The 21712-nt window shown below is 33.0% G+C and overlaps 1 protein-coding gene across 5 annotated transcripts in view; it reads left to right on the forward strand.

Moving 5' to 3' along the window:
- RPTOR (regulatory associated protein of MTOR complex 1) overlaps positions 1 to 21712 on the forward strand; it is a 500255-nt gene that overhangs the window by 317839 nt on the left and 160704 nt on the right. For all 5 annotated transcript variants that reach the window (XM_074260362.1, XM_074260363.1, XM_074260364.1 and 2 more), the window contains 3 exons: positions 8976 to 9050; positions 10181 to 10246; positions 10957 to 11148. In XM_074260362.1, coding sequence (XP_074116463.1) covers positions 8976 to 9050; positions 10181 to 10246; positions 10957 to 11148 — 333 coding nt within the window. The remainder of the gene's footprint in view (positions 1 to 8975; positions 9051 to 10180; positions 10247 to 10956; positions 11149 to 21712) is intronic.

A 21712-nucleotide genomic window follows, 5' to 3' on the forward strand; every position in this document is an offset into this window, starting at 1 on the left:
GATATAAAGCCTGTATTATTGAGAGAAGCCATAGAAATCAGTGGAATCTTTGCTAGATCTTGCATGAAGTAACCTCCTCTTTGCAATTGTGTGGGAGAGACTACATTCTTTCCTTCTCTCTCCCCTATCTTTTTCCATCCTCATAGCATAAGAATTCTTTCAGAATATCCTTTTGTTTTCATCACCTCTCAGTATCTTTTTTAAACGTTTGATTGTCACTAATCCAGGGCTCAGGATTTTGCCAGGTCTGTAATTCTAATTTGTGCTCTTTTTTGATAACATATCTACCTTGCTATAAGATCTCCTTGCTCCATTTAGAATGGTATTATACTGGAGTAAAGTTAGTTGAACCTCATTGGAGATTTCCTGTTTTAACCTCTGAAACAGTTTTACATAATCTAGAATGAATATTTGTTTTTTGCAATTTTTTTCATTTGTTGGTCCATTGAAATGTAAGCTATAATTTACTGGTTAAGGTTGCTTGTTGTTTATTGAAGAACCCCTAAGTAGATTTTCCTGCTCTTGGTTAGAGAGATATTTGCATGTATCATGTTCTACACACACCAAAGCAGATGTTCCAATATCTCAGTGATATATCTGTGGAAACACAAAATGAGTTTGTACTATTTTCCCCAACACTATAGTTGTATATAAAGAAAAAGCCTGTTTGGAGAAAGGCAACCTGATAACTTGCGATACATTAGAGAAAAGAAAAGAAAAAAAAAAAGCCAAGCACTTTTCTTCCAAATATTATCAGAGATGTGCCCAGAGAAATAAAGAGTATTAAAGGGTTTTTGTTTTCAGCTTCTGGATTGTCAAATATGAAGTTTTTAAAATATCAACACCTTCCTAAAATGAAAAGCCAAAAGAGGAGGAAGAGACAGAAGTTCTATAAACTGCTGTCTTTAGACTATAACAATGTAATGGCCACATCAGCATAATGCTGCTTTTGTCCATTTCAGCCCACTATGTCTAAATGGTAACTGTAAAATATGGGCTAGCTCCTTAGAGGGCCTCAGGGTCCATCAGAGTCATGATCAGTCAAAGTCCTTGGTCTTTGGGGGGGGAAGTGAAGGAGGCAGACAAGATGCCACACGGCTTGCCAAAGATGTATCCTGGATTCTGGAGTCCTGAGTCTCCAGCCTCTCTCCTCCTCAGCTTGCTGCCAAATGACTCTGGCTTCTCTCCCTGAACCTCTAATCCTTGCCTACAATTATCTCAACACCAAACATTCTGTAAGCACCAATGATGAGGCAAGCCATCACATCACCATCTCTTCTAAATATGTATATAGAGCTATTGTCTCACATCGAATAGGTAATTAGCCTTAAGTGCTCCAGTTGTCTGATTCAAGCATACCTTTTTGGAGTTTCAGCCCTCTATAGGTAACTTAGTTTGTGGTGGTGGTTTTATAGATTTTCCTTTTGATTAATGGGAGAAACAATGACTGCCCTGTAAATGTAAGTAAAGTGTTATCGTAGATGCTCAGGGAAATCAAGGGAGGCTGTTTTTCAGTCTTGACTGAAGGGTACAATGATTAATGGTTAGACTGCACTGAATCACTACCACTGCAGTGTTGAACTGGAGCAGGGAGAGAAGTAGGAACCTGCTCAGTTCTTGAGTATATTCCAACACTAGACATATTTAGTATGTTAGCACTCTATAAATTGTTTAGATCCTGGCTTCAGAAACAGATTCATTTTTTAAGAAGCAAAAAAAAAAAAAAAAAAAAACTTCCTTTCCCCATCCCATATTAATATTAGTTCATTTATGCCTCTTTTTTTATATTTCCTAGTGACTTCAAAGTGAAACAATTGATTTGAAAAGATGATATCTTATTGTATAGCTCTGAAGGCAGCAGCATCAGATATTATTTCTTATTGCATTCCCATCCTCAGTACATTCATTTTTCACTAGCAGTAATATTTGACCTAGTGGCCCTAAGCAGATTTAACACATATTGAAAGCAGTTAAAGTTAGTGATTCTTAGAGAGGATTAGAAATTAGAATTCCAAGTTCTTTTTGTGGTTCCAATATCAAACATTACTTCAGGCAGCTTAGGCTATGGAATTATTAATTTAATATTACTAATGTGGAATAAGTTACCAGAATGACAGTTGTTGAATCACTGTACAAAGTCAGATTATCACTATAAAACAGAGCAGGCAAACTTCCATGAAGCTTTCAATTCTAATTATCTGATCTCAACTGCTCTCAACTGCTCTCTACTGCTCAACAATCCTTATATTCTTCTCTAACTATCTGATCTGTAGCTTCACACAGTAGCTGTTGGAAACCTCCTCATCTCCTTAAAGTCTCAATGCCATCTCAATAGATAACAAGGCCTCTAGATTTTCTAAGAAAATTTAGACCTTCTAAAATGAATTAATTTTGTCATCTCCCCTACACTATACCACACCTCAAAGCCTTTCTACAACTTCATCCTTCTTTAGCCCAGTCATTTATAAAAAAGTGACCTATCTCTTCACCAAAAAAAAGCCCCGCCTTGTGTTCCTCATCCCATCTGTGATCATGTTTTCCAGGACTTTGTCCCATTCATAATTCTCTTTCTTTGTTTTTTTCTTCTAAAGAATCTCTCTATTATAAACCCCCAACCAAAAATTAAACTTGAAATACAAAAATTAAAAGGAGAAATCAATAAAATTGAAAGTAAAAAAACTATTGAATTAATAAATAAAACCAAGAGTTGGTTTTATGAAAAAGCCAATAAAATAGATAAACCTTTGGTAAATTTGATCAAAAAAAAGAAAGAGGAAAATCAAATTGATAGTCTTACAAATGAAAAGGGGGATCTTTCCACCAATGAAGAGGAAATTAGAGAAATAATAAGGAGTTACTTTGCCCAACTTTATGCCAATAAATTTGATAACTTAAGTGAAATGGATGACTTCCTCCAAGAATCTCTCTAATAGTTTGCTGTTTTTCTGCTACCTGCAAACAAGCAACAATCATCAGCAATCCTTTTCAGATATTATATTAATCAGTTTTTAAGTCTATCAAGGCAAATTTCTTTACAATGTTGTGCTTGTTTCACTTTGATTCATATAAGTCTTTTCAGGTTTCTATGAACCCATCTCTTCATTTCTTAGAGTACAATAATCCAGTTATATTCATATAACATAATTTGTTCAACCATACTCTCTCAAGAAGTCCTCTTTGTTCTTTGTTCAACTAAAAGCTTTGCAATAAATACCTTTTTTTTATATATATATTTTTAAAAAGCTAGATGTGCAACTGCCATTTCATCATAGCTATACATCTGTTTTTAAACTCACTCATTAACAGTCACTAAAAATAACATTTTGCTTTTGTGATTCTTCTGTTGGTTAGAAAGATCAAATTAGATGTATCTCTAGAACAGATTTGTTAACTTTAAAAGGTACTCACTGAATACTTTGACCTATCCAAGGACAAAATATAATAAACTTATTTCCTACTTTTGTTCAGTATTCTTTGTGATATTTGAAAAATTTAGTCATTGTTTATGCCTACAATTTCTTTTTTTTTAAATTTCTTTTTTTTTTATCATAGCTATTTACCAGATATATGCATGGGTAATTTTACAGCATTGATAATTGCCGATCATTTTGTTCCAAATTTCCCCTCCTTCCCTTCAGATGGCAGGTTGACCAATACATGTTAAATATGTTAAAGTATAAATTAAATACAATATATGTATACATGTCCAAACAATAATTTTGCTGTACAAAAAGAATCAGACTTTGAAATAGTGTACAATTAGCCTGTGAAGGAAATCCAAAATGCAGGCAGACAAAACTAGAGGGATTGGGAATTTTATGTAGTGGTTCATAGTCATCTCCCAGAGTTCTTTCGCTGGTATAGCTGGTTCAATTCATTACTGCTTTCTTGGAACTGATTTGGTTCATCTCATTGTTGAAGAGGGCCATGTCCATCAGAATTGATCATCATATAGTGTTGTTGTTGAAGTATATAATGATCTCCTGGTCCTGCTCATTTCACTCAGCTTAATTTTATGTAAGCCTCTCCAGGCCTTTCTGAAATCATTCTGTTGGTCATTTCTTACAGAACAATAATATTCCAAAATATTTATATATCATAATTTATTCAGCCATTCTCCAATTGATGGACTCAGTTTTCAACTACAATTTCTTTAAAATTATATTTAAAATTATACCATCTTGCCAAATTTGACAATTATGAGTCAGTCAATAAATATGTAAAATTAAGCACCTACTATGTGCCAGGCACTATGCTAAGTGGGATGCAAAAAGAGGCAAAAGATAATCCCTGCCCTTTTGGCGCTCACAGTATAATGCAGGCAACAAGTAAACAGATATATGCAAAAAAGCCATAGATAACATAACTAGAAAACAGTTAAAAGAGGAGAAGTACTAGAGTTAAGAGTGGTTGAGAAATAATGTATGTAGAAGATGGGATTTTAGTTGGGATGTGAAGAAAGCCAGTGAAACCATTCAGGAAAAAGGGAATATCTTCTATGCTTGATGGCAACTAGAGAAAATGCCTCAAGGCAATAGAATGGTTTGTTGTATCACTTTGATGTTAAATAAACTGAAAGTGATTTAAGTTTTTCCCCTTATCTTTTGTTTATCTTTTTTTTTCTTTTGCCCAAATAGTAAAATTTGTTTTTTATGTTAGTAGCAGAATGAAAAGGCCCTTCAAACTTTCACAGTTTTCACTTGGCCTCAATTTCATTGCCTTGGTACTTGATTTACTTGCAAATTGCATTAGCTGCTAGAACACTAATGTGTTTTCTCTTATCTTTCTACTCTTCATGGTTTGCCTTTTTTTCATTCCCAACCTGACCCCAATCCCATTTCGGAGTTTTTTTTAAAAAGTGTGATTCCTTTGAGTCTTATAAGACCCAGAGAAGAATCAGAGCTGCCCATAGAGCTGAAACCTAACTGAGGTGTTTTGTTTTGTTTTGTTTTTGTTTTTGTTTTAGGAAAACAGTAATATGTGCTTTCATAATCAGATTCTCTCATTTCTCTCTTCTGCTCTGACCTTATTATGTCATGCCTAAATCTTGATCTGGAAAAAGCAAAATCTTGAGAAAAAAGATTTCTTTGCAGATAAAACTGCCAGGGTTTTTTGCTTCATTTATTCTGAACCCCTAAGTCTCTAGTGGACCCAGTGTTTTGTAAAATGCCAGATGCTGGTTGAATGTTTTTATTTTGTTTTGTTTTTTCCATTGGAAAGTTTATTTTCTTTTCCTAATAGGCAGGTATCATAGGTAGAAATAAGGGTATGGTGCTTTTTAATAAAGGAGTTAAACCAAAACATGCTGTTTAATGCTTTTTCCATTCCATTATTGTGCAGCATGAATAAAAAGGTAACTTTTTATATGAAATATAGTGTAATATTTCATTAATTTAGTGAAATTATTTCACTAATTTAGAATAAAAGAAAAGAAGGCATTCTGACTTAGAAACATGAATCATATATTTTTTAAATAGAGTTGTTACAGTTTTCAAGTACACATACTTATCAAACCAAGATCATTCAAGTGAAAATAAATGAACAAATAATACTTCAAAGTAAACCTGTTTATTATCACAACCTCATCATCTACATAAAAATCGCTTAAAAGAAAATTAACAGCAGTAGGATATAGTGGAAGAAAGATGAATTTGAAGTCAAATGATGTAGGTTTGAATCCCAGTTGCCTATAAAATTTTGACCAGGCTCCTCAGTTTCCTTAATTGTAATATGTAATGTGAAATTCAACTTGATCATCTCTTCCAACTCTTAATTGTTTGGTTCTACAAATTTGACCTAGAACCAGGAGACATATTGAAAGACATCTTAATATTTTAGCCCTTGATTTGAAAAAAGTTGTTAATTTTAGTGTCCACATATAAACAAGATGTAAAAAATTTAAAGAAAACATTTCTTTCACTTTTTCCTGAAACCCTAATTGTATCCTGTTCACAATTTATGGTCTTGACTAATGACATTTTGTTGGATCTGAAAAGAAGTTTTTCAGAGCCTACATTGTAAACACAGTAGTTTTGGAGAGGATCATGGATGTAATTTTTCTTAACTCCATCTCCTGACTGTGGATATTTTTACTGGCTATCTCCAGTGCTTAGAATTCTCTCTTTCCTAATCACTTCCTTCTGGTTTCCCCTTTCATCATGCAAGTATCAGCTAAGATCTCACTTTTACTAAGAAGATTTTTCCAGTTCTCTATTTAAATGCTTTTTCTCTATTCCTACTTTATCTCATACAATCTTATTTGTACAAACTTACTTGCATGTTTTCTCTCTGATTACTCTGTGAACTTCTTGAGAGTAGATATACATTGGTTTGTTGTTGTTTTAATGACTTCTTTTGTAGCCTCAGTATTTAGCACATTACTTGGCACATAAGCATTTAATAAATACTTAGTTATTTCTAGGATCTTTGATATACAAGTCCAGGTGAAACATTAGAATGTATATATTTGAATCCATGTATATATTTGTACATATGCATATACATACAATAAATGAATATATTTAAATGTCCTCACATATTAATAAATAAATGACTCTAAAATCTGTCACCTATTCATCACCTTTCTCCCGTCCCTCCTCCCCCAAAAAAGGTCTTAAGGATGAACCATAAGAATAAGTATGCCACACATTATAAATTTAGGAAGAACAGACTGCCTTGGATCATAGCTAAGTAAGACTTTCCACAATTGGGAACAATTTTTTGCTATAGTTTTAGAGTTTTATAGTTTAGAACTAGATTATTTTAAGGCAAGTTTAATATTCATGTGTACTTTAAGGTGGAATATGTAGATAAGTCACTGTTTTGCATCTTCTTAAGATTCAGGAATATAATGTCATAATCCTGTCTAAATCATATCATACATCACTTTCTGCAGGACAGATTTCAGCACAATGTAGACCCAGTTTTCTTTAATACCATAAAATTCATTTGATGGAATAGTCTATGTAATGTAAAACTTTGAATTAGGAAGACCCAAGTGCAAATACTTCTGTAGACACTATTTTTATGATCCTGCATAAATAATTTAATTCCTCAGTTTCTGTTTCCTTATCTCTAAAATGGATTAATTATAGCATCTACCTGATACTTTTAGGTACCTATCACAGAAATTCAAACAGTCAAAGGACTTCATAGGTACTGCAGAAATATTTATAACAGTAGTTATAGCAGGGAAGGATATAATAGATAATAGGTTGATATAAGAAACAGAAAATATCAAATTCTATTTTTTAAAACCAATAATGAAAACAGATTTTTAATATGTACTATCAAGAACAAGTGGCAGTTAACCAAAATGGTTTTATAACTTCTGTGTTCAGTTTATTATATATATATATATTTAAAATATGACATTCAGTAAAGATTTACAATGTCCCAATCTCTTTTTCTGTTCTTTATGTGTGGAAATGATTGTATTTATTGACATTTGTGTTAAGTTTATAAGAAAAAAATTAAATGCCATCTATCTAATATCTATATTAGTTTACTGAGCTATCACGTAAGCCAATCATGATTAACAGAATACAAAACAATGAACATTTTTAGAGAGGGTAGGAACCAAAATTAAGAAGCCTGGGGTCCTGTGTTTTTTTAGAAGGTAAAAATTTGAGGGGGGAAAAATTTTGTTCCATATAGGCCATGTCCAAAAAAATAGGCTTCATTTTGCATCTGTAATTTTATAATTATATAAATATTTATCAAATTAGATTCGTTTAGTTGGTCATCTTTCAGTCTGGAACTATGTAGTTTTTTTTTTTATCATCAATTCTCTGGAATCCTATTTGATCATTGCATTGATCAGAGTTTTTAAGTCCTGCAAAGTTGTTGATTTTTAGAATGTTGTTCTTATATGGATTGGTTCTGCTCACTGTATTGTGCATCAGTTTATTAGTCTTCCCCTCTTTTTCTAAAACTGGACCTTCAGTAGTTTTTTACAGCACAATAGTATTCTATCATATTCGTGTACTTTATTTGTTTAGTCATTCTCCAATTAATTAGTGGCAATAAGTTTTTTGTTTTTGTTTTTGTTTTTGTTTTTTCACATAATGCCTTTTCCTCTTTCATTGCTCTTTTTTGGGGCTTTTTGGTTTATTCTTTCTTTGACTTTTAAAGCCTTTTACAATCTGGCCTTTTCCTAATTTTTCAATCTTCTTGTCTCTATTCCCCTTCACCTAATTTTGTATCAATTAACACTGGTCTCATTGCTGTTTCTTTCACATTATTCTTTCATCTCTTAATTCTGTGTTCCCTATCCCTCAAATGCTCTCCTTCCAACCTCTACTACTTAGCTTCTTTGACTTTCTTCAAGACTTAGCTCAAATCTTCTGTCCTACAAGAGGCTTTTCCAAATCCTTTGTCTCTTCTCCTCTCCTACTTCCTTTGGGATCACCTCCCAATTATAACTAGATATTTTGTGTATGCATAGTGATTTACATGTGGTCTCCCTCATTAGAATGTTAGCTCCTTAACGGCCAGGTTTAGCCCAATACCTGGTTTTTAGCAAGTTCTTAATAAGTGCTTGTTGATTGATTGTATAAAAAGTAAGAATATCTCTAAAGATATTCTTTGCCAATAATCTCTCAAATTGTTCCCCAGTCATTAAGCTGTTCCCAATAACTTCTTATGCCTTTGCCTATTTCCATTATAAAGATCATGTGTTGTTTTTTGTTGTTGTTGTTGTTGTTGTTGTTTCCAGAGAATATAGCACAGAGCCATTTCAATTCTGAGAACACATAAGATCATACTCAGTTATCCATAGCCACAGAGAATTTGTCTACAAGCAACAATTCTCACTATTTTTTCAAATGAAAATTGAACTTGAGGGGAGAAAATGATTAAGCCATAAAATATTCATGGTACATTCATTTATTCATATATCATGAGACGCAGAACGAAATTCCCTTCAGGTAACTGTGCTCACTGTTTTCCCTTCTTTCTTTCTTTTTTCTCCCTAGTCATGCCAAGCTGATCTCGTGAAGGACAACGGTCACAAATATTTCCTTTCTGTCTTGGCAGACCCTTATATGCCAGTAAGAAACAAACTTCATTTTTCTTTCAGATATTCTCAAGAATTAGTGTGGTTTTTCTCTGACTGTGTGTTACATAATTGCAATATCTGGTTTTGTAAGGACTACAGACCTCAAATCACTCTTTCATCAAAGAAAATGATCTGGTGGTGTTCTCACTGACATTTTCATTGCAATATAGGAAAAGGTGATTCATCTAGAATTTTATCAACAGAACTCTATTAAATAGCAACTGTACATCTACAACAAAATGATATTTAATCTTTAGAGATGATTTTATTTCATGAATTATTTCCTGAGTCATCACAAAAGACTGAACTGTATTCAGTTGAAGTTTTATTTTCAAATAAAATTAATTAGATTCTTTGAAAACTGATTCATTCAATGTATTAGACACATGGTAACCATTAACCATGTTTACTTGCATTTCTCCTGAAATTCCTAGTACAATTTTTAGTATATAGTAGATACTTAATCTAATACTTGTTGAATTTTATTTAGTTGAATTAAAACATTTGATTAGCCAGAACCCTCCATTACTGTCTTATACTGTGGGCCTCCTAAGAAATGTTTCCAAGGAAAAAAATAATTATAAATAAGTTTTTTGAAAATAATCACTTGTATTTTTTAATCTCAATTTTTAAAATTAAAATATTATCTATAGTTAATTTATAAGCTAGATTAATATATTCTTAATTTATCTTTGTAAATAATCACTATCCTCATGTCTCACATATTAGAATTCATTAAAAGAAATAGGAAAAATGCTAATTCTGCATTTTAGGAACAGTATATCCAAGTATGAGAGCATACTGCTGTATAATGGGACAGAAAAAAAAGACCTACTAAATCTCATAATTAACCAAGATATTTTGTCATATCAACTTCCTTTTTCTTCTGTACTATAAGTCTTTCTGGGAGATAGCTTTTCTCCTTTTAGAAATGAAATCATTCTCATAATGCTGTCATGTTTATTTAAAGACCCTCAATTTGTTTTGAATAGATCAAAAACCATAACTGTATCATAAAAGTTTTGACAAGATGGCTTTGGTCAGCTATAGGACTGGAGGAGTTTTACCCCAGAAGGAAACAGATGCATGACTTAAAATAAAAATATCTTATTTTTCATTCAGGCTGAACATAGGACCATGACAGCTTTCATTCTGGCTGTGATTGTCAACAGCTATAACACAGGACAGGTGGGTATCAACAAACTTGCTTCTTCTAGCTACCCTCCTGACTTGTCACTTTCAGGTTTTTAAGAATCACATTTAAGAAATTAATTTGCTACATGGTTTAATTTATTCTGTCAAATGTTTGATGTTCAGGTATCTAGTAAGCACTTAATATGTATTGCGCTAAACATTAAGGGTACAAAGAAGACAAAAATATAGTCTCTGATTTCACACACTCATATTCTAACAAGGAAGACAGTATGCAAATAATAATGTACCTACAAAACATGGCTTGTTTAAAGGGAAGGTAATCTCAGAAAGAGGGAACTAGCTGCAGGGAGATCTAGAATAATATCAAAATAGTTTTAGGATCAACAAGCAGAAAAAGAGATATAATACTAGTTATCTTGTTTTGTGATCAGGTAAAACTGTTGTTCTGCCATTAAATAAAACAGAGCCACAAATCTAAAAGAGTGCTAATATTATAACAAAATAATAACTTGACATGGAAAGGAAGCTAGAAAACCTTATTAAACTTGCTCCTTTCTCTTTATTTAAAATATGGAGATTGCTATTTTGAATATCACAATTTAAAGTAAGACATAAAAAACAGACCTTGGAAGCTTTATTAGCCAAGATTTTTAATATTAGGGAAATAGTATGTAAAGCATGTAGTCCTCTTCACAATTTTTCCTACATAAATAAGAGAAATCATTATTTTGTCTTTTTTTTAGGAAGCTTGTCTGCAAGGCAATCTGATTGCCATTTGTCTGGAGCAACTGAATGACCCTCACCCTTTGTTGCGTCAATGGGTGGCCATCTGCCTGGGACGAATTTGGCAAAATTTTGATTCAGCAAGATGGTGTGGTGTAAGAGACAGTGCCCATGAGAAACTCTACAGTCTTCTCTCTGATCCCATTCCTGAAGTAAGTTTGTTTATTAGTTAATATGAAAATTTGAGTGTTAAATTAAATGAATTGATAGATTCAGCTATCATTATGAAAAAATCATTAAACTCTGTGCTGTGATTTTTAGATGTCATAAAAAGAATTCTATTGTCTTAGGTCTTATAGTTCAATTCAGCAAATTTTTCTCAAGTACCTATTCTATATAGAGCTCTGTGTCAGTTGAAAAATGTACAAAGTCTTATAGTAATATTAAAATAGTTATGCATAAGTAAACTAGTATGGAGATTTTCTCAGTTAAGTTTTCCATTTAATTAAGGATTAAATCATTTATGCCACAAAACTGCCTAGAACCAGATGTCTGCCTAAAAAGTAAGAACCTTTAAACTCTCAGGTTTTACTTGAGTTTTACTAATTGATTTCTCAATATGTAATTGTATTCCAATAGTCAGAACTAGTAATAATGTAGGGAAGTGCAGAGAAACAAATTAAGATACAATAAATCAATAAGCATTTATTTAATGCCTACTATATATTAGGCATTATACCAATTGCCATGTATATAAATAAGAATGTACAAAGTAATACCTACTCACAAGCAGTTTTCATTCTATAAGAGAAGGTTAAACACACACGGTAGATAAAAGCAAGGTAATTTTACACAGAGGCTATTAATAGCCAGGGAGGAGGTGTAAGAAGAATCAGAAAAGATTGTTGAGTATGAGAATAGTAGAAATCTAAAGTCAGCCTTGCAGGTCCAAGTTATAAAAAAAGCCATTAAATAAATGCTGAACAAAAGAGTTTATAATCTCCCAATGTCATGGAATTTATTAACCAGGAAAATGATTTGACAAAATCTATGCTTTTGAAAAATCACTTTGGCAGTTTTTGGAATATAGATTAGAAGGAACAAGGACTGTAGGGAGGCAGAACAATTAGGAGGCTATTTTGCTAGAGCATTCTGTTGAGTTCTCAGTTACAAACTTAAACATTTACCTACTTTTATGCCTTCTTTTGAAGTTTATTCATGTGTTCATTTCTTTACAGATAAGTTGTACATCAATCAGAGAACATGAAACAGTTGAAGTGTTATATTTTTTATTCTTATTGCCTTTATTTTCAATTGGGTAAATGTTGGGCTTTTTCTTCCTTTTGCCTTTTGGTGTCATAAGTGTTTTCTATTTAACACTCAAGGATATTATTACTGAATTTGTGTAAATGGGGAGCTCAATGATGAGGGTTAGGAGCCACAATGGTTAAGTAGTATAAATGTATCCCCTACACCCCAAGCTTCCCCATACTATCCTGAGTGACATAATCATGCTGGTGGCTACTTCCTGCCAACCTAAAAAGCTAACTTCTTCCCACCATACCCTCCCAGATACCTACTAGCCTGAGCATAGGTTAGAATAATGATTCCAAACCAAACAGCAAAAGAAGTTGTATTTGTTGTATCAGCATTACGACTACACTGAACTATAGAGCTCTGTCAAGGATTTATTCAAATGCCCTTTGTATTGTCAGGGACCTACTGGAGAGATTATCTCTCCAAGATTTATTTGAACCCCTAATGTCTATCAAGGATTAATTAGAGGGGAAAAAAAATTAGGAGTATTTTTAAACAGTTTTCTTTTTGTGTGTGTGTGTGTGTGTGTGTGTGTGTGTGTGTAATTTTTTCTGCAATGTAATTTTGATTATTTGAACACAAGTATTAATATCTAATGATTTACTGCTGCTATTATTAAATACAGATTGATATGAATAACAACGATTACCATGTCTAATGTGTACATTTTTAACAATGAAGATAAAACCACACCAAGGACTTATACTCAAGAGAATACCCTATTACTTAAGCAATAAAAATATTGAGGATGTTTTATAAAATTCTCTTGAAAATACAGAAAATGCAGCATATTGAGGATATTTTATAAAATACTATTGGAAATGGAGGGGAATTTGGAGAACTAAGAGATATAAAGAGGAACAAATAAAACCATATGTGTTTCCTCCAAATTACTTGATGTTGTAGATACCTCCAAAATTCCTACTAGGGTAGGACTTTCAAAAAGTAAGTGAACTTTGATAATTATACTTTTCAGAAAGAATGAAAATATACTTAATAGAGTAAAAATATTGCCATCTCATGCAAATTGTTGGTAAATAAATTCTTTAAGTTAACTTTATTTTTTTGTTAAACTTTTTTTTATTAAAGATTCTTAATTTTCAGAAGATATGCATGGATGATTCTTTAGGATTAAACCTAGCAAAACCTTGTGTTCCAATTTTCCCCTCCTTCTCCTAATTCCCTCCCCTAGATAACAAGTAATCCAATATATGTTAAACATGGCAAAAATATATGTTAAATCCAATATATGTATTTATATAATTATCTTGCTGCACAAGAAAAAAAATCAAATCAAAAAAAAAAGGGAAAAATGAGAAAGAAAATAAAATGAAAGCAAATAACAACAAAAAGAGTGTTTTCACACTTCGTTCCCACAGTCCTCTTTCTGGATATAGATAGTTCTCTTCATCACAAAATTATTAATTTTTTTTTTCATTAATTTCCTTGAAATTCTTGAACTTTAGTTCTTTCTGATGAATTTTGTTATTTTTTTCTAGGTCAGTAAAATAGTTTCTTGGGAGTTTGACTGATATAGAACTAAATAAATAGATTAGTTTAGGTAGTATTGTCATCTTTATTATATTCGCTCGACATATCCAAGAGCACTTAATATTTTTTCAGTTGTTTAAATCTGACTTTATTTGTGTGGAAAGTGTTTTATAATTTTGGTCATATAGTTCCTGACTTTTATACTATCGGCAGATACTTTAAATGGAATTTCTCTTTATTTCTCTTGCTGTTGGATTTTTTTAGTGATATATAAGAATGCTGATGATTTATGTGGGTTTATTTTGTATCCTGCAGTTTTGCTAAAGTTGTTATTATTTCTAATAGCTTTTTAGTAGAATCTCATATCATCTGCAGAGTGATAATTTGGTTTCCTCATTACCTACTCTAATTCCTTTAACCTCTTTCTCAACTCTACATGCCGAAGCTAGCATTTCTAATACAATATTGAATAGTAATGGTAATAAAATACAAGCTTGTTTTATTCCTGATCTTATTGGGAATGGTTCTACTTTATTCCCATTACATATGATGCTTACTGACAGTTTTAAATAAATGCTACTGACTATTTCAAGGAAAAGCCCATTTATTACTATATTCTCAAATATTTTTAATAGAAATAGATATTGGATTTTATCAAATGCTTTTTTCTGCATCTATTGAGATGATCATATGGTTTTTGTTAATTTGGTTATTGACATACTCAATTATGCTAATAGTTTTCCTAATACTGAACCAGCCCTGCATTTCTGGTATAAATCCTACTTGGTTGTGATGTATTATCCTGGGGATGATTATCTGTAATCTATTTTTTAAAGATTTTTACATCAATATTCATTAGGGAGATTGGTTTATAATTTTCTTTCTCTATTTTCGCCTTCCTGGTTTATGTATCAGTACCACATCTGTGTCATAAAAGGAATTTGATAGGAGTCCTTCATTCCCTATTTTTTCAAATAGTTATATAGGATTGGAGTTAATTGTTCTTTAAATGTTTAGTAGAATTCACATGTAAATTATCTAGTCCTGGGGATTTTTTCTTAGGGACTTGATTAATAGCTTGTTCTATTTCTTTTTCTAAAATATGACTATTTAAGCAATTTATTTCCCTCTTCCGTTAATCTGTGCAATCTATATTTTTGTAGGTATTCCTCCATTTCACTTAGGTTGTCAAATTTATTGACATAACATTAGCCAAAGTAACTCCTTATAATTGCTCTAGTTTCCTCTTCATTTGGTGGATAGTTCTCCCTTTTCATTTTTGAGTCTAGCCATTTCATTTTCCTCTTTTTTTTTAAATCAAATTAACTAAAGCTTTATCTATTTTATTGTGTTTTTTTTTTCATAAAACCAACTCTTAGTTTTATTGATTACTTCAATAGTTTGGTTTTTTTTACTTTCAATTTTATTGAATTCTCTTTTTAATTTTAGAATTTCAACTTTAGTATTTGATTGGGGGTTTTTAATTTGCTCTTTTTCTAGCTTTTTAAGTTTCAAGCCCAATTCATTGATCTTCTCTTTCTCTATTTTATTTAAGTAAGCCTCTAGAGATATAAAAATTCCTATTATTACCGCTTTGGCTGCATCCCACAAATTTTGGCATGCCATCTCATTGTTGTCATTTTCTTGGGTAAAATTATTAATTATGTCTATGATTTGCTGTTTCACTCAATCATTCTTTAAGATCAGATTATTTAGTTTCCAATTACTTTTTGTTCTATTTACCACTAGCTTTTTGTTGAATGTAATTTTTATTGCATCCTGATTTGAAAAGAATACATTTACTATTTCTGCCTTTCTGCATTTAATTTTGAGGTCTTTATGTCCTAATATGTGGTTAATTTTTGTATAGGTTCCATGAATTGCTGAGAAGAAAGTATACTCCTTTCTGTCTCCATTCAGTTTTCTCTAAAAATCTATTATTGCTAAGTTTTCTAATATTCTATTTACCTCTTTAACTTCTTTCTTATTTGTTTTGTGGTTTGATTTATCTGATTCTGAGAGTGCACTATTATAGTTTTTATATTCTATGTATTCTATATTTCTATTTCTTCTTGCAACTCTTTTAACTTTCCCTTTAGGAATTGAGATGCTATACCACTTAGTGCATATATGTTTGGTATTGATATTGCTTCATTGTCTTTGCTACCCTTTAGCAAGATATAGTTTCCTTCCTTATCTCTTTTAATTAGATCAATTTTTGCTTTTGCTTCATCTGAGATTACTACCCCTAGTAGGATTACTACCCCTGAGGATAGCTACCCCTGCTTTTTTTTAGGTGAACTGAAGCATAATAGATTCTGCTCCAGCCTTTTACCTTTACTCTGTATGTATCACCCTGCTTTAAATGTGTTTCCTGTAAACAGCATATTGGAGACTTCTGGCTTTTGATCCAGTCTGTTATCTCCATTTTATGGGAGAGTTCATCCCATTTCACCTTTATGGTTAAACATACTAATGTTGTATTTCCTGCTATCTTGTTATCCCCAGATTATGCTTTTTTTTTTCTTTCCCTCTTACCCCCCTCCCCAGTATTAAACTTATGGACACCATTTGCCTCACAGAGCTCTCTCTCTTTAGAATCCCTCCCACCCCTTTTGAGTCCCTACCCCTTTTTAATACCTTTCCCTTATTTTTTCCTGTATTCCTTTCTATTTAGCCTAAACTTTTTCCTTTTCCCTTTTCTTCTCCCATTTTTTAATGTGGTGAGAGAAGTTTCTCTGTAAATCAAATATAACCAATTCTGATGAGAGTAAGATTCACACAATATTTCTCCCCCTTTCTTAATTCCCTCAGATATAATAGGTTTCCTCTGCCTCTTGGTCAGATGTAATTTCCCTCTTTTTATATCCCCTTTTCCTTTTTTCTGATACAATCCCCTTTCCACTTCTACTTCCTTTATATATATATATTATAACAGTAAAATCAAATTATACACGTGCTCTTTATGTATGCCTGAAATAGAAATACAATTCTCAAGAGTTCTTTTTAAATTTTATGCTTCTCTTGAGTCCTATATTTGGAGGTCAATTTTTTTTTTTACTCTGGTTTTTTCATTAGGAATAAATGGAATTCACCTGTTTCATTGACTGTCCAACTTCTTCCCTGGAAGAAAATGCTCAGCTTAACTGGGTAGTTTATTTTTCGCTGCATTCCACTTTCTTTTGCCTTATGGAATATCACATTCCAGGCCCTTTGATCTTTTAAAGTGGAAGGTGCTAGATCCTGAGTGATCCTTATTGTGGCTCCTTGGTATTTGAATTGTTTTTCTCGCTGCTTGTAATATTTTTTCTTTAGTCTGATAGTTCTGAAATTTAGCCACAATATTCCTTGGAGTTTTTATTTTGGGGTCTCTTTCAGAAGGTGTTCAATTAATTCTTTCAATGCCTATTTTACCTTCTGATTCTATTACATCTAGACAGTTCTCTTTGATGATTTCCTGTAAAATAGTATCTAGGCTCTTTTTTTCATCATAATTTTCAGCAACTCCAATAATCCTCAGATTATCTCTCCTATGTACTATAACATATTTAATATTTATGGGAATGCCTGCCTTCTAGGGGAGGGGGTGCAGGGAAGGAGGGGAAAATTCGGAACAGAAGGGAGTGCAAGGGATAATGTTGTGAAAAATTACCTATGCATATGTCCTGTCAAAAAAAGTTATAATTATAAAATTAATTTAAAAACTATCATATGGGGGGAAAAAAGATTATCTCTCCTAGATCTATTTTCCAGGTCTGTTGTTTTTCCAAGTAGATATTTAACATTTTTCTTAACTATTTTTCTTTTTTTTTTTTTTTTTGGTTTTGCTTGAGTGATTCTTGGTGTCTCAATGAATCATTCATTTCTATTTGTTCAGTTTTGATTTTTAATGAGTTATTTTCTTCATTAACTTTTTTTACTTTTTTTTTGCATATGTGCAATTGAGTTGTTTTGCTCTATGGAATTTTTTTCCATTTCACTAAATTTTTTTTTAATGAGTTATTTTCCTTTTCCAATTCACAAATCCTACTTTCCTGGGAGTTCTTTACCTTTTCCATTTCATGTTTCAGGGAGTTGTTTTCTTTTTCAAATCTTTCTTTTAATGAATCATATGCCTTTGCTATACTCTCTTGTAAAGCTTCTCTTTCCTTTTCCCATTTTTCTTCTAGCTCTCTTTTAAGATCTTTTCTAATTTCTTGTAGGAGAGCTTTGTATGATGGGGACCAGGTTATATCCCCCTTTGTGGTTTTGTTTGGAGATTGTCTAGTATTAGTCTCCTCAGAGTTGGAAATCTGTTCTCTTTCTGTATAGAACCTATCTATAGTTAGAGCTGGCTTGGCTTTTTTACTCATTTTTTTAAGCCCTTAGGGTCTGCTTTCAGGGCAAGGAGGTTGTCAACTTCTTCTATAGAAAAAGAACAGACAATGAGGGACAGTGGCTGTCCTGCCAAGGCTGCGAAGAGGTCACGCTGCTGCGGAAGTGTCATTGCCCTGGGCTGGGCTTTGGAATGCAGCTGTGCAGCTGAGTTGTGGTCTGTGCTAAGTCGTTCCCCATGCTGGGTAGATGTGTCCAGGTCCTGTCAAACACTAGCATTTTGGACTACACTCTACTTTTGGCATTTGTGTAACTTCTCTGTGGATTTACTGCTTTTCAACTAAAGCAGAGCAAACGACCTGTGTTAGAGTTCTTCCTGTAAATTCTCCAACCACGGAGACCACACCCTGCCCCATGTCCACTCAGCATGAGCTAGCCTCAGTGTTCTGCCTGCCAGGGTCTCCTCCCTCCCCTTCCACCCCATTAAGACAGTTCTTTTCTGGCAATCTTCCAAGTTATCTTCTGCTGGTAATTTATTGTACTCCCAATATTTGTGGATGCTATCAGTCAGGCACTATTTCTGAGGCTAAATTAGGTAATTAGTAAGTGAGGGTAGAAAGGAGTGCAGAATGAAGCATGTGTCCTCTCTGCAATCTTGGCTCCACCTCCACCTCCCCTTAACTTGCCTTTTAAAGCCTTTCATGGGCATTGCCAAGAAGCTTCTCTGGATCTGAGAACAATTCATATCACTATTTAAGATTTCCTTTGCAGACCTTTTTTCCTCTGAGTTGGTGTTTTGATCTGCCTTATCACCCTACTAGCTTTCCATGGTCTGTTCTGTTTCTTGCTCATCTTTTTTTTCCTTTTCTTTTAGCATTTCCTCTTTTTTTTTTTTTTTTTTTAACTGATGTTGAATCTGCTCCTGGGGTATAGGGGCATCGTCTCAAGCTTCCTATGCATCTCTGAGCCTTTGCTTTGAGCACAGCGCCCTCTTGTGTTTACAGAAGGTAGCTTTGCCTGCTCTATGCAGGTAACAGCTTGGTTTCCCAGAGTTTGCTTTCTGAGCTGGGACTGGAAGCTGCCCCCGTGCTGTGCTCCTCTATTGAGCCAGGACCGAGGGTCTCAGTTGCTGTGATGAAGACACTCTCACTGGCTTACCCAGAGTCTGTCTGAGGTGGGCTGAACACCCTTTTTTACCTCAGTGAGACTGAGCTTTCTTTTTTTTTTTTTTTTTAATAGCTTTTTATTGACAAAACATACACATGGGGTAATTTTTCAACATTGACCCTTGCAAAAACTTCTGTTCCAACTTTTCCCTTCCTTCCCTCCACCCCCTCCCCATACATGTTAAATGTGTTATAGTATATCTTAGATACATTATATGTGTGCATATTTATACAATTGTCTTGCTACACAAGAAAAATTGGATTTAGAAAGAAGGTAAAAATAACCTGGGAAGAAAAACAAAAATACAATCAAACAATAACAGAAAGAGTAGAAATGCTATGTTGTGGTCCACACTCAGGTCCCAATGTTCTTTCACTGGGTGTAGCTGGTTCTGTTCATCACTGATCAATTGGAACTGATTTGGTTCATCTCATTATTGGAGAGAGTCCATCAGAATTCATCATTATACAGTATTGTTGTTGAAATATAACGATCTCCTGGTCCTGCTCATTTCACTCAGCATCAGTTCATGTAAGTCTCTCCAAGCCTTTCTGAAATCATCCTGCTGGTCATTTCTTACAGAACAATAATATTCCATAATATTTATATACCACAACTCATTCAGTCATTCTCCAATTGATGGGCATCCACTCCGTTTCCAGTTTCTGGCCACTACAAAGAGGGCTGCCACAAACATTCTTGCACATGCAGGTCCCTTTCCCTTCTTTAATATCTCTTTGGGATATAAGCCTGAGACTGAGTTTTCTTGAAGTTTTCCCAACCTATCTTGAGTTGGAGAGAGGTTTCACTTTGTCAATCTCTGTTGCAAGGCTCAGTTTCAAGGGAACCTGGGAGAAGTCAAGCAGCTTCCTGGCTTCACTTGCCATCATGGTTCCACCCTCCCTATTGTCTTATTCCTTTCCCCTTGAGCTAACTTCCTTTTTTTTTTTTTTAATTATTATAGATATTTATTGACAAAACATATGCATGGGTAATTTTACAGCATTGACAACTGCCAAACTTTTTGTTCCAACTTTTCCCCTCCTTCCCCCCACCCCCTCTCCCAGATGGCAGGTAGACCAATACATGTTAAATATGTTAAAATATATGTTAAACACAATATATGTATACATGTCCACACAGTTATTTTGCTGCAGAAGTAAAATCAGACTTAGAAATAAGGTAAAAATGACCTGAGAAGGAAATCAAAAATGCAAGTGGACAAAAACAGAAGGAATGGAAATGCTATATTGTGGTTCACACCCCTTGAGTTAACTTTAAAGGAAAATCTCTTTGAAATAGCACAAAAAATTATAAGCACATTCAATTTTCCCAATTTACCATTCAATAATACATTGCTGTGGGATCATAGATTTAGATTATGACTTTTCTGTGAGAAGGATCCTTAACCCTTTCAGGAGGAGAAACTTGGGATATTTGGGTTAGAAATATAACTCAAGCTTTACAATATTGGCAGATATCTAAAGTAGAAAAAAACTAAGTTAATCATTAGAATATCTTTAAAGCTTAGCTTTTAGAATTGTGCTCAGGATAAAAACCACATACCTCATAGCCTCCTGATCAGAAAACTTACAAATACTAGAAAGGCAATTTGGTGTTAGTGGAACAACTTAACAAGCATAACCAAATTTCCTTCACTGTGATATGCCCAAAGAGAAAAAACTGGCTTTGAGGGGTTTTATGGATAGTCAGCCACAAAGACTGATATCTGGAGGAGCAATGAAACGTGAGGAAGCATTTACATTTAGGCTGGAGATGGTGTACCCAAGTGTAATACATTCTAAGTTCTGAAAGTATACTTTATTGGTCTCAGAACTTTTTCTGAAAAATTGAATTACAAAGTGTTGATTTCAGGAAATAAAAATGCAATTCAGAAGAAAGATTTTCATGACCCAAAGATATTAAAAATCACCTTATTAAAAATAAGGTGATTTTTAATGTCTTATCTAAAGATGCCCTTTGAACCTGTATCAAGTAATGGGTTTCTATATATGGTCCAGGTTTGTTCTCATAGTGACAGATTGAGTTGTTGTTCAGAAAATATTAGATTAAACAATAAATAAGTAGAAATGCTCGAATGAGATCTCAGTTAAAGAAAAGATTACAAAATGATGGGTGTAAAAGGCTAGAAATTCTTTAGCTACAACATAGGATCTGATATATTGAAGGAATACCTCAAGATTATAGATACTCAGCTTGTTCTAAAAGTCAACATATAAAACTAATAAAAATGTAGTTTTAAAAAAACTCCAAAATATTCCTTGAAGTGAAGAGTATTCTAATTTAGATAACAGTAAGACTAGCATATTTATTGTTCCCCATCTCTTTTGCTCCTTTCCCTTTACATCATGCCATACATATGATAGTTGCATCACATTTGTCATTTTCACAGGGGATTGCCAATTCAAATGATGAGAGAATTAAATTTATTTCAGATTTTTCCCTCTACTAAAGCTTTAGGCAGGA

This window comes from Sminthopsis crassicaudata, chromosome 4 (genome assembly GCF_048593235.1).
Source record: "Sminthopsis crassicaudata isolate SCR6 chromosome 4, ASM4859323v1, whole genome shotgun sequence".
Taxonomy (NCBI): domain Eukaryota; kingdom Metazoa; phylum Chordata; class Mammalia; order Dasyuromorphia; family Dasyuridae; genus Sminthopsis; species Sminthopsis crassicaudata.